At 35.5% G+C, this 12380-nt stretch overlaps 1 protein-coding gene across 3 annotated transcripts in view; it reads right to left on the bottom strand.

Moving 5' to 3' along the window:
- Positions 1–11616, bottom strand: part of LOC113101558 (sodium/hydrogen exchanger 7-like) — a 38945-nt gene extending 27329 nt beyond the window's left edge. The window contains exons 1-5 of one of the 3 annotated variants that reach the window (XM_026265662.1): positions 11223–11616; positions 7223–7425; positions 6121–6198; positions 1202–1278; positions 66–178 (exon numbers count right to left, since the gene is read on the bottom strand). In XM_026265662.1, coding sequence (XP_026121447.1) covers positions 66–178; positions 1202–1278; positions 6121–6198; positions 7223–7425; positions 11223–11511 — 760 coding nt within the window. In that variant the 5' untranslated portion in view covers positions 11512–11616. The remainder of the gene's footprint in view (positions 1–65; positions 179–1201; positions 1279–6120; positions 6199–7222; positions 7426–11222) is intronic. The other 2 variants (XM_026265660.1, XM_026265661.1) reach the window with 2 other exon arrangements.
- Between the last annotated feature and the right edge of the window lie 764 nt (positions 11617–12380).

The following is a 12380-nucleotide window of genomic DNA, read 5'->3' as shown; positions in this document are numbered from 1 at the left end:
CAGCAAGTTTATTTGACCTGATAAGAGAAAAAAGACAAAAATGGAGGAAGAGAGAGATAAAATACCTGGATCTGTGGCAGATATCAGGGCACCAAAGAAGAGGCAGTCTGTGTAGTAGAACTTCTCAGTGAGTTGACCCAAAACCTGCATCAGTTTCACCACGCCGTACATGAGGTTTCTTAAAAACACACACACACAAAAAAGACTTATAAGACCCCAACTCAAAGGGAATTACAATAATATTACAATAATATTCAGGCTATTTGCTTTGTACTGAAATGTTCCTTGTTTATATGAAAAAAACAGGTATACAACTACATTTTCCAAAATGTGGGAGTATACAGCAAAACACACTGCCAGAATACTGTATCCCACAATGCAATGTAAGTTGAATTTTCAATGTGTAATGTGACAAATGAACCTGCTGATATTAAACCAGTTTTTAAACATGTCTGACACACTGGATTGCCGGACAAAATATGACCCTGTGACCACAAAACTTAAAAACCTTAACTTCTTAGCAATAATAAAAAAAAAACTTGCATAGCTCAAAATTATTGATTTTTCTTTTATGCCAAAAATCATTAGGATATTAAGTAAAGATCATGATCCATGATGATATTTTGTACATTTCCTACTTATTAGTAATATGCATGGCTAAGAACTTAATACAGACCTTTTTCTCAGTATTTATATTTTTATATATATTATGTATATATATATATGGAAAGCTTATTTATTCAGCTTCCGGGTGATGTATACATCTCAATTTCGAGAAATTGACCCTTATGACTGGTTTTGTGGTCCAGGGTCACAAATGTGTGCTCAAGGTACAAAGCGTGAAGGTGGAGCTCATCTGACAGCAAATGCAGAAATGAATCTGATGGTGGCTGATTACTGGTGCCATAAATTCCACTACATGTCTGAACCTGGCTCTTGTATGTCACTGGTTAGCACACAAATAACCTTTTTCATAGTTTAGGTTAGAAAGTGTATAGATTTACATGCTGTAACTGGCCACCTTTTGTATTTTTGGTTTTAAGTTCACTAAATCGTAATCAAAAGTAGTCACTCCATAGAACAGCTATGTTTCATTTGTAAAATCTGTAAAAAGTTTCTGGAGGCATGTCATGGCTGATCCACTGTCTCTAAGTAAAATATTTCATGGTCTGTGGGAATATCTTGAACCTAAGTGACTTACCCAATGACAAAACAGGAAATGGCCGTGCCCAGGAACGCGTAAGTTATGATGGATCCTAGGTTTCTGAAGAAGTGTCTCTAGAGGAACAAGGAAGAGCATGTTAAGAGCATGTCAAACGAAAAAAAAAAAAGTGTAAAAATATCCTTGTCCTTAGAAAACAGCTCATTCTCTGTAGCATGTATTTTATGTAATAAATACTATATCAGCAAAAGCTGCATTTAAAGGTTTAATTCACCAAAATTGAAATTATGTCATTAATTACTTACTCTCAAGTCATTCCAAACCCATAAGACCTTTGTTCATCTTCAGAACACAAATGAAGAAATTTTTAATGGAATCTGAGAGCTCTCTGACATTCCACATACAGCAAGGATATTACCCCATTTCGGAGAGGACCCCAGAACAAAATCAACGTAATCAATGTAGTGTACATTTAGTAGGCAGCACACGAATGCTGAACATCAGTGTTGGGCAGCAACGCGTTCATTTCATCATTTTTTTAGTAACGGAGTAATGTAATGCGTTATCATTTTCAAAATAGTAACTAGAGTGTAGTTACAAACCGAAGTCTCTATACGTTACTGCCGCATTACATTGCTGACAGAATGCAGTGTTTTATTATCTACAGATTGTAAAAAGGATGTAGCACATGCATTGTCAAGTCAAGTGCCAGTGGATTAAAGACTCGCTCCCATGAGACCCGACGCAACAGTAAATAGAAATATCTAAACATGAAATATCTAAAACAAATAAATTGTTATTCATATATTGCACAAAAGCAACATGAACTAATATAAAATATAATCGATTAGCAGGCGCAAGTGTATGCAGAGTTTCTATTTAGGCTTTAAAACACGTGTTTGCAGTGTTGAGCAATGCAGTGCTGAAATTTGCCTGCTCACGTTTCCTCTCATTATAACACATGAATTGTAGACATTATGAAATATTAATTATGCATATATTTATTGTGATACAACAGAGATTTGTGAGATTGCGATGAACTGATGTATTTTAGAGATAATAAATACAGAACTCTTTGCTGGCACTCTGCCAAGCCCTGCACGCAGCAGTCGCTTGCTTTAGGTAAAAAATAACAGTATTCTGTGAATGTTGATGCTTTAATAAAAAAATATATATCAGGAGCGTGTATGCTGGGATTTCATACATTTCATAGAAAAAAAGTAATGTAACTAATCACTTTTGAAATAAAGTAATCAGAACAAGTAACGTGATTACTTCTAAAAGTAATCAGTTATCAGTAATTTGATTAAATTTTCAGAGTAACTTGCCCAACACTGCTGAACATAAACGATGCTTATTCCGTGATCATGTTCTGGAGTACTCTCTAAAGACTGTGACTCAGGGAGAAGAATTGTTGAATAAATTATGCTATTATTGTTTTTTTTGCACACACAAAAGTATTCCTGTAGCTTTGTAAAATTACGGTTAAACCCCTGAGGTCACATGGACTATTTTACCGATGTCCTTGCTATGTTTCTGTGCGTTGATCGTGGTAATATCCTTGCTGTCTATAGAGGGTCAGAGAGCTCTCAGATTCCATCAAAAATATCTTCATTTGTGTTCTGAAGATGAACGATGAATCTTGATGAATCTTACGGGTTTGGAAAGACTTGAGGGTGAGTAATTAATGACAGAATTTAGATTTTTGGGTTAACTATCCCTTTAAAGAAATAGTAAAAACTGTAATATTGTGGAACCGTATTCTTACCAAAGTCGAAAATAGCTTCTTATTATTTTTGTGGAAACCGTATTACAGTTTTCTTTCAAGATTCTTTAATGAATAGAAAGCTAAAAAAAAGATGGAACTTAGATGAAAAATTTTTTTTGTAACATTATAATGTCTTTATTAAAAATGATAGGCAAATGTATGTGTCCTTACTGAATAAAAGTATTCATTTATTAGGCAAGGAAAAAATGTTATTGAAAAAACAAACAAACACAAACGCAAAAACTCCCATAGAACACAAATTATCCAGAGAAATCAAAGGTTAAATAAATCTGACTTCCCTTCACATGATTTAAAATGTCACAAGACAATTGGTCTTCATCTTGACACTTGACCCGACACACTGTCATTCTTATTCTTCTATTTTTCTATCCTCGCTTGTTTACAGAGCAAGAGAGAGATTTTTTCCTATGTGAGTATCAGTCACAATATGCTAAGTCACTCTGCTGCTACAAAGCACAGCAACTACAAAACAATTTGATGTTAAACCTCTCTCTCTCTCTCTTTCTCTCTTCACTGTCAAAAGGGCTTCTTCTGTTCTAGCTCTTGTAAACTCCTGCCCTGCATTTTCTGACTGTGGCCTTTCTGTGGCTGTGCATGGACAAGATGGGAACTGACAGTAATCACTAAGATAGAGATAGTCAATTTACAGAATAAAACCTTCTTGCTACCCAAAATAAACTGCTTGGGAGCGCAGATATGAAAGCAGTTCTTTAAATACATTCAGGAAACGAAACCATTATCATACCGAGAGAGAGAAGAAGATCAGTAGTACTGTGAGGTGCACAAAACTAAGAAAGGTAAAGAAGAGGATCGGAGAACACAAGAGTTCCTCCGAGTAAACGGTATTAAATCTTATGCAAGCGCTCATCAGTTACACATTTTAGTTGAAATCTATACTATAGACATTGTTGTTCATAACCCAGATAGTATTTTTTTAAGCCTGTGTTTACACCTTCATTCTTACACCTTCGTCTTATCTGTTTTTCAACATTTTTGTGCTCATTTTAAGGGATAAAAATGACTATTTATCCCTTAAAATCAGGACAAAAACTTATATAGACAAAAAAATAATAATAATTTTGATTATTTAAAATAGAAATTGCAATTCCTGGAAACTAAGGGGAGTTTTCTCAAAGATTTTCTCAGAAATTTTGGTGCTGTGAACATTTTAATTTGAATTGCTGCCAAAATTCATTTAATCTCTGAGCAACACGCTATTCCTCCATTCTGTAAGGTCCATCAGAAAAGTCTAATGTGGTTCAAAGAGAGGAAACCATGTAGCCTTGTGTGTCAAACACACACACAGCTGGCAGAAACTTGTTCCTCTCACTTCCTCAGGCGCCCCTGCACACTCAGCACAACCTGAAATATCTGGAATCCAGGAGGGATAAACATGATATCCATCTGATAAACACTGCAGTAAAATAAACTAAAATGGGAATTGAGTTGATAATGTACGGACATTCATTTAAATTAGATTCTGCAAATGGTGAAATTATGCTTTGCAGTCTACATGGCAGAGTACTTCAGTGACGTCTTTGAATGTGATTGTCATGCGTGCCACATGCGATTAATCGTGCAGCCCTATTCAATACATTATACTTTCATGTACTTGGTGGTCAAGTACCCGGCCAACAAAACAAGATATCTCTTTTTGGATGAACTAAAACTTCAAAGATTTCAAGTAAAAATAAAAATAAAAAACAATAAGCAGAATAATAAGCAATGCCTCTGTACACTACATATTACTGTTTACTGTCAAAAAGCACTGTAATTCTTCTATAAATAGCCCAAAGTAACACTGTACACCACTGAATTACAGGTCATGAGGAACAATAATGCTAGTGAGCACTAAAACCAAACCTGGCTTTATAAATTATACTCAAAGGTCACAATCTGACGTCCCATGTTAAATACATATTAACTTAACTATAACATAATTTGAAAGGTGCCAGTGTAATTTAAGTGAAGTTTGACCAGCTGTTAAGACACACTTGATCATGAGTATCTGGGGCCGGATTCACGAAACATTCTTAAGAATAAAATTATTCTTAACTACCAATTTCTTCTTATTTTCTAACTTAATAAAAAAAAAGATAAGAATATTTTGTATTCCCCAAAATAATCTACTTAAGAATGTTCTTATCTTTTTTCTTAAGATTGTTCTTAAGACAAATCCTAAGAAGAATTCAAATTCTTTAAAAGAATCTTCTTAAAAAACATTGTAAATAACTTCTTAAATTTAGGACAGCCCCAGACTTGTCTTAAATCCCAAACAATAATAATTATTTAATGAATTTATTGGGTAATTTCACATTAATTGTTATATTTAAGCATTACAACAACAGCTACATATAACACACAGGAGGACTAGGGATGTGCACGAGTCTTCTGAAGGGACGGTGATGACTGTTAATGTTAACATGATCGCTCATGATTAGACCTGTGTGTGACGCTGCTTTTTGCTGACTTCAAAACTCATTAGCAACTCTAAAACGAGTCAGATAGGGAGCTTTAAGTGAACGTCGTTAATTTTAGCTTATAAATACATAATCTTTGGCAGTATTCAGCGCATATGAATGTGCAGGACGCATTTGCTATAGAAGTGCAGACTGGCTTGAGACTGGCTATTTTAAAAGTAACTGTTCAAAAACAGGCCGCGTTAAAACCGTGAAGTTGAGCGCCAGTCGAAGTCGCAACGAAAATATACAGTCTATGGTGCGTGCATATTATGATTATTAGGGTAATCTACCAGAAGCGCAAAAAGACAATTGTGCGAGTTTAGCAGTGCGTCATGAATTCATTCAGATAACGGCTGTTATTTTCTTCTTAAGAAAAAAGTAAGATGTTCTTAAGATTATATTTGAGAACTTATTAAGAATTTTTCAAGTATTGCACTTAAGAACATTCTTACGAACTTAAGAAATTTCGTAATTTATTTCTTAAGAAGATTTTCGTGAATCCGGCCTCTGGTCTGCATCTCACTTCTCTTCTATGGTTAACTTCCTGCTGTAGCAAAACGATGAGAAAGCAGAGATCAGGTTGCATTAGACTAGATCATATCTCGACGTTTCATAACGTAAAGTGGTAAGGAGCAGCACTGGATGAACGCTCTACTAAACAAGCAAACGGAGTAAAGGTAAATCTCAGTTCACAATAAAATGCATACCTTTTTGAGGCTGTATCCAGCGTGGAATATGATGGGAGGTAGCAGAATGTTGAAGAACACCTCTGGGTCAAAGGTCACCTGGAAGAAAAATATTTGTAACAAACAATTGCTTGTAATAGACAAAATGAAAATAAACAAATGTTAATAATCTTGTCAAAGATTTCATAAATAGTTTAAAATTGCAATTGCTAATTGTTTGTTGGTGTATTTTCTATAGAAAAAGGAAGTTGTGGAGAGCCATTGTTGGGGCTTGTCTTTTTATACAAAAATTAGGAGGAGGTTGAGGTGTCATGATAGGCTTTCTAATGACTAATATACAGTTTTTACCTTTGCTGTTCAGATCAGTAGCAAAGGATATTTATCATTTAATTCATAAATGTATAACTTTTGAGTTTCTTTATGGAGTTAAACTTAAAGAGGATAATTTGGAAGAACGTGACCAAATGTATCCAAAATATTTTTGGCTCCTATTGACTTTCACAGTATAGAAAAAATACTATGGAAGTCGATGGGGTCCAGAAACTGTTTAGTTACTCAAATTCTTCAAAAAATGATCTTTTGTGTTCAAGTGAAGAAAGAAGCTCATACAGGTCCGGAACAACTTGAAGGTGAGTTAATGATAATAGTATTTTAAATTTGGGTGAACTATCTCTTTAAGTTAATGGATAAGGACAAAGAAATTCTTAAACAAATATTCTTAGTCTTAAAGACTGGACCTTGCTATTGCTTTGGAAGTCTAAAGCACAACAATGTTAATATAATTTACAATTTTTTACTATTATAGTGAATATAGTGTATATTGATATTTTAATGTATCTTTAATTTTTATATTTTCAGTTTTTGAGTCATTTTATGACATTTATGTTTTTATTTAGCTTTCCTTCATTTTTTTTATTCCAGTTTAGTTTTAATAATGTTTCAAGTTTTTTGTTTAATTTTATAATTATATTTTAATTCAACTAAAAAACACAATTTTATTAGATGAAGTTTTAGATAACAACAACAACCCTGCTGCACAGGTGACAGAAATAAAACCTCAAAATAAAATTTCTTCCTCTGATAAACCGGTTTTATGCGCGCATGTATGACGTTGCTGACATACCTTGCGCAACATGTCATTCTGCTCCACACTGTGGATTTCTTTAAGGTTGATCTCCCCCTTGAGTGTGTACTCAAAGAACTTTCCGCTAACATTGAGGAGCACCGTGCTGACAGGCCTCTCCTGCAGGGTGCAACTCGGAGGGGTTTTATTATGGTAACTGGTGGAGGGGATGCCATACCGCAAAATAACACCCACCAACAGACCTATTCGACACACAAAAGACAAACCACTCACATACACTTGTGAAAAAAGGAAAACACCATTTTTGATGTGGCACAGAAATTACACTTCCTTCCTTAAAAACACAGTATAAGCAGATTGGTTTCTGTGTGATGACAGGGAGTAGAGTTGAGAGCCTGCTGTGTCAAATCTGTTGGTGGGTATTTCCATACTAATGAAGCGCCAGAGGAAGTCAACAGCACACACAGCATGGGCTGTGAAACAAGAACAGAAGCAAAAAACACCATAATCGCACAACCACAACCTAAAACCAGGCAAATTACACTACTTTAAATCAATGCTAGGTCTAGACAGTACTGATTTCATAGGGAAAATCTGCAGATTTCTGTGGAGTCAAATACATACCCTAAAGTTTGTGCACATTTATTCTGGGAGTATGTGGATTTAACACATTTCACTTTGAGAACAACCAACAGAAATCTGCAGTTTTTTTTTTTTTTTACCAGATACAGTACCCTGACAGTGCATGTCTCACATGCAGAAAAAATCTTAAAGTCAGTTTCAAAATTACATTGGCCACAAATTAATTAACATCAAAGGACACACAATCAATTCTGTGCTAAAATCTGCAATCCAGACATTTCAGAAAATACACACTGTATGTAAACAGATTCACAATCCAGAGCCAGGTTCCAGGGAGTCAAGAGTTGAGGTTAGCATGAACCAGTTCCATTCCATTCCATTCAAAGATACTAAAAACATCACTTTGCTGAACAATATAAGGCAGGGGAACAAAATCCCCCCCCCCTTTTTTTTTGGTTCAAAATGTTTTTAAATGCTGCTAACCAGTTAAACAAAGTAACTAGATTGTTTTTTTTCCCTCATGAAGCTAAAGAATTTTTCAAACTAAATTTTTCACACTTCTTCACACCACTTCCTGTTGGTTGAATGTTTTATTTGGCCATACGCACTTATGAGAGATTGCAAACCTGCATAGACCACGAGAAACACTGATCAAATGTCATTCGTACTTATTCTTGTATATTTTGTATACAAGCAAGTGTGTGTGTGTGTGTGTGTGTGTGTGTGTGAGAGAGAGAGTGTTTACGCCAATGTAACAACAACAGCACACAAATCCCGAAGGCTACAGTGGTCATCAGCATTTAGACAAGCCAGAGTACGACTTCCAGCACTAAACTTAACATACGGAAGAGTGCGTTTACAACTGAAGAACAAAACAACACACACATGCAGTGTGCAGTAAAGCTTAAATGAGCACGTGCAGGGCATTAGTAATAGGGTTAGCATCCCATTTAGAACCTGGCAAAGACAATGAATGACCACGTCATTCCAGTCCAATCAGAATCCAGCTCATGCTAGTGTTTGTCTTCCCCTCCACTGTTGCATATGTCACAGCAGACCAAACCAAAATACAATTACAACACATCACATGGAGCTTCTCTTGTTCTCCAGGAGGGATAGGAGAGCCCCTGACAGCCCGGTCCGAATGCTGTAATATACAGTAGGAAATACAGATAGATAAAAACAAAAAACACCCAAGTAAACAACTGTAATGTTCCCATCTGTCCAGCCAGTGAACAGGTGTCTCTGTTCTGAGAGCCAAAGCATGTCAATCTTGATTCAACAAGGAAAAAAATGCTATTTTGAGCCAAACTGATTCAACGCAGCAGCTGAAGTCAAATCTGCATTGTGATTGAGTGCAATTCGTGAAAAAGTTTAAAAAAATAATAACCTAGTAGAAACAGAATAGCCTTGACGTACATGTATTGTTTGAAACGATCCTAGCAATGTTGAAAACGTGTGCAGTTTAATATTTTTGAGGAAATCATAATTTTTCATTAATTCTTTTTCATACATAAAGTTCAAAACATAAAGCAGCATTAATTTAAAATAAAAGCTTTTTGTAAAATTCCCTGTATTCACTGTCTTATTATGAAATTAATGTGCCCCTGCTGAATAAAATAATTAATTTCTTTTAAATGAATTATACGGAGTCCAAACTGTTAAATGGTAGTGTATGTAGTTCTGTTTAAACTTCACACAGAAAACCAGCTACTGTCTACTGAATTTATTATAAAATCCCCTATTATTAATTTCACAGTAAGAATAGAGCAAAAGATGAATTGGAAGTCCCCAAGACTTTTGGTGAACTGTTGTAAATGCTGTTTAATATAAAAAAGTAAATGTGCTGAATGTGGCTCTTAATTTACATTGCATTTTAAGCCATGCATTTTAAACCATAACTGCTGCTCAATATGTCAGACATGTATGTGCTCGGTCAGACACAAAGAAAAAACCCAAGGACATCAATTAACATGCATGCACATGGTAATGCCTGTCATATTCATCTATTCAATATTTACTGTCTCAACCCAGTCTTTTCCTCGTGTCCAAGTAATGCTTTTGAACTTCAGAGCAACCACTGATGATAGAGCTCTCATTTTCACTGAAGCATGGCATGTCAAGACCGATGTTGTTTACTGACCTCAGTGAAGGCCTTTGATTTTTTCACACTTAATTAATCAGTACATAAAAAAATAACACTGTCTTCATTTAATCATCCTCATATTACTCTCAAATCCATATGATGTTGTTTCTTCTGCGTAACACAAAAGACTACATTTTGATGAAACACACTGTTCCCTTTGTCCATGCAATTACAATGAATGGGGAGAGAGTGTAAAAGCTTCAAAAAGACTGCCATAAAATGATCGTAAAAATAATTGTCATAAGCGATGCAATGATAAACTTTACTCCAAGCAATCTGTTGACTATCTGTCCGCAACTAGATTCTGTGTACTGGATAAACCAACTCAAGTTTCAAAAGAGCAATTTATGATTCAGATTCAAAAGTGCAGTGATCACTCTTTCTCTCATGAACACTAGGGCTGACGTCAATGTTTTCAATGAATAATGACCAAGCTGTAACATGGCTTCAAAAGACCAGGAGGACTATAGTGTACAATTCAATATTTTTGATGCTTTAGAGGGCTTTTATTTTGTTTTGTTTTTTGTCGTTTAAAAGTTGCCATTAATTGCAAGTGCATTGGAAAGCAACCAGTATAATTTTTCAAAATGTTGTGTTCCACAGCAGAAAAAAAAAAGGTTTGAAGCAACACAAGGAAGAGTAAATGTATTTTTTGGTGAATTATTCCCTTAAAGTAGAGCTTATAGAGGAGGACTCAGTCTTGACACAGAAGACATAACATCATGTTACTAAACTGATCCAACCTGAAATACAAAAGCTGTCACACTAATCAAAGCTAATATGAGGAACTCAACAGGAAGGATAACAGAAACAAAATAAGAAACGAAACTCCCGAGTCTGAGTGATGGTGTAAAATCATGCACACATTAAGATATTATGCAATAGCAAAACTGTGGGTTGCATATGGGCTAATACACGTGTCAGCTATTTTGGTGCATTCAAGATCTTCAATCTATTCCAGCCATTTAAAAACCACACTGAAATACAATGACATTCGATGCACAAGGTTTGTATTAGCACTCGTTCAAGCTAGCAGGCTACACTGTCATTCTTATGAGGCTTAACGTTAGCTAATTTACATCATGGCTGTGTCTCAATACCTAGTGAGCTGCCTATCTAGACAGAAAATGCGCAAAAACACGTGACTAAAAATGATTCAGCTCTGATGACTAGGTACTATGGGCCAAAAAATGCTGCTATCGCCTGTCGAGCTCAGCGGTTCATTCGGTTTTGAGACACAGACGATGCCGAACGCATTTCGCAACGTTAAAAATACTTTCTTTTTTTTCCTTTTCTTTTTTTTTTTTTTACCGTATATCATAGCCAGTCCTGTTTCGTGCAGGAAGCGCACTCTTCTGTGTTTGAAGAGCCATATTGTGAGAATAGTGAGTGTCAAAAGCAAAATGAATGTAAGTAAATTCACGCTGTCCTGCCTGTGACTTTCCTCTGCCTCTTTCTCCGTGGCAAGTTCCTCCATGCCGCCGTCATCTGCTCGTATCTGACAACATTGGTTTAAAAAGAACATTAAAATAGGAAACAGTGAACCGTGTCCTCCTAATGCATATAATGTCCATGGCTTTGGTGCTGTGGCCGCCTCCATGGTGCGGGATGCTGGTGGCGGGTTTCCTCAAACCGCTTCAGCTGCGTCAGGTAGAGCCAGAGCAATAATGAGAGGTATCACAGCAGACCACGGCTCAAGCTCTTAAAGAGACACGCACACCAATACTCTACTCTCACTCTACTAGTACCTTGATTCCACGAGTCATGCAAAACAGTGCTTGAACCCCTTCAATGAAGTGTTTGTTTTTGTGTTTTTAATTCAACAAATGAGCAGTGGAGGTGTTTAACCTAAAAAAGTGTTGATTTTATACCCCAGGAAGACAAAAGAAGCAAGCTGCCTGTCACCCAGTAGGCCTGTGTGTTTTACTCTGGTTTGTAGTTATTGATACTTAAATTAATTTAACCCTGGACCTCAGGGTAAATTTTTATTTTATTTATTTATTTTTAATTAAGATTTATAGGCTTTGCGTTGATGTATGGTTTGTTAGGACATGACAATATTTGCCAGAGATACATCTATATGAAAATCTGGAATCTGAGGGTGCAAAAAAAAAAAAAAATATTGAGAGGAAGTTCTTAGCAATGCATATTACTAGTCAAAACTTAAGTTTTAATTTATTTACATTAATAAATTTACATAATATCTTAATGGGAAATGGTCTTTACTTAATATCCTATTGATTTTTGGCATAAAGGTTTTGACCAATACAATGTATTGTTGGCTATTGCTGTAAATATGCTAATATTTTTGAACCGACAATTTGAAGAGGTGATATAGATATCTGATGTGTTAAAATTTCAACAGGGATACAAACATTTAAAGCAAAGTCTAGATAACTGAAAACTGAGTTGTTTTGAAGAATGTGACACCCTACAGTTTTACTGACCTCAGGTCTAGCTGTCACGTTG

This window comes from Carassius auratus, chromosome 6, assembly GCF_003368295.1.
Source record: "Carassius auratus strain Wakin chromosome 6, ASM336829v1, whole genome shotgun sequence".
In the NCBI taxonomy this organism is placed as follows: domain Eukaryota; kingdom Metazoa; phylum Chordata; class Actinopteri; order Cypriniformes; family Cyprinidae; genus Carassius; species Carassius auratus.
This window is presented reverse-complemented; position numbering and strand designations above follow the sequence as displayed.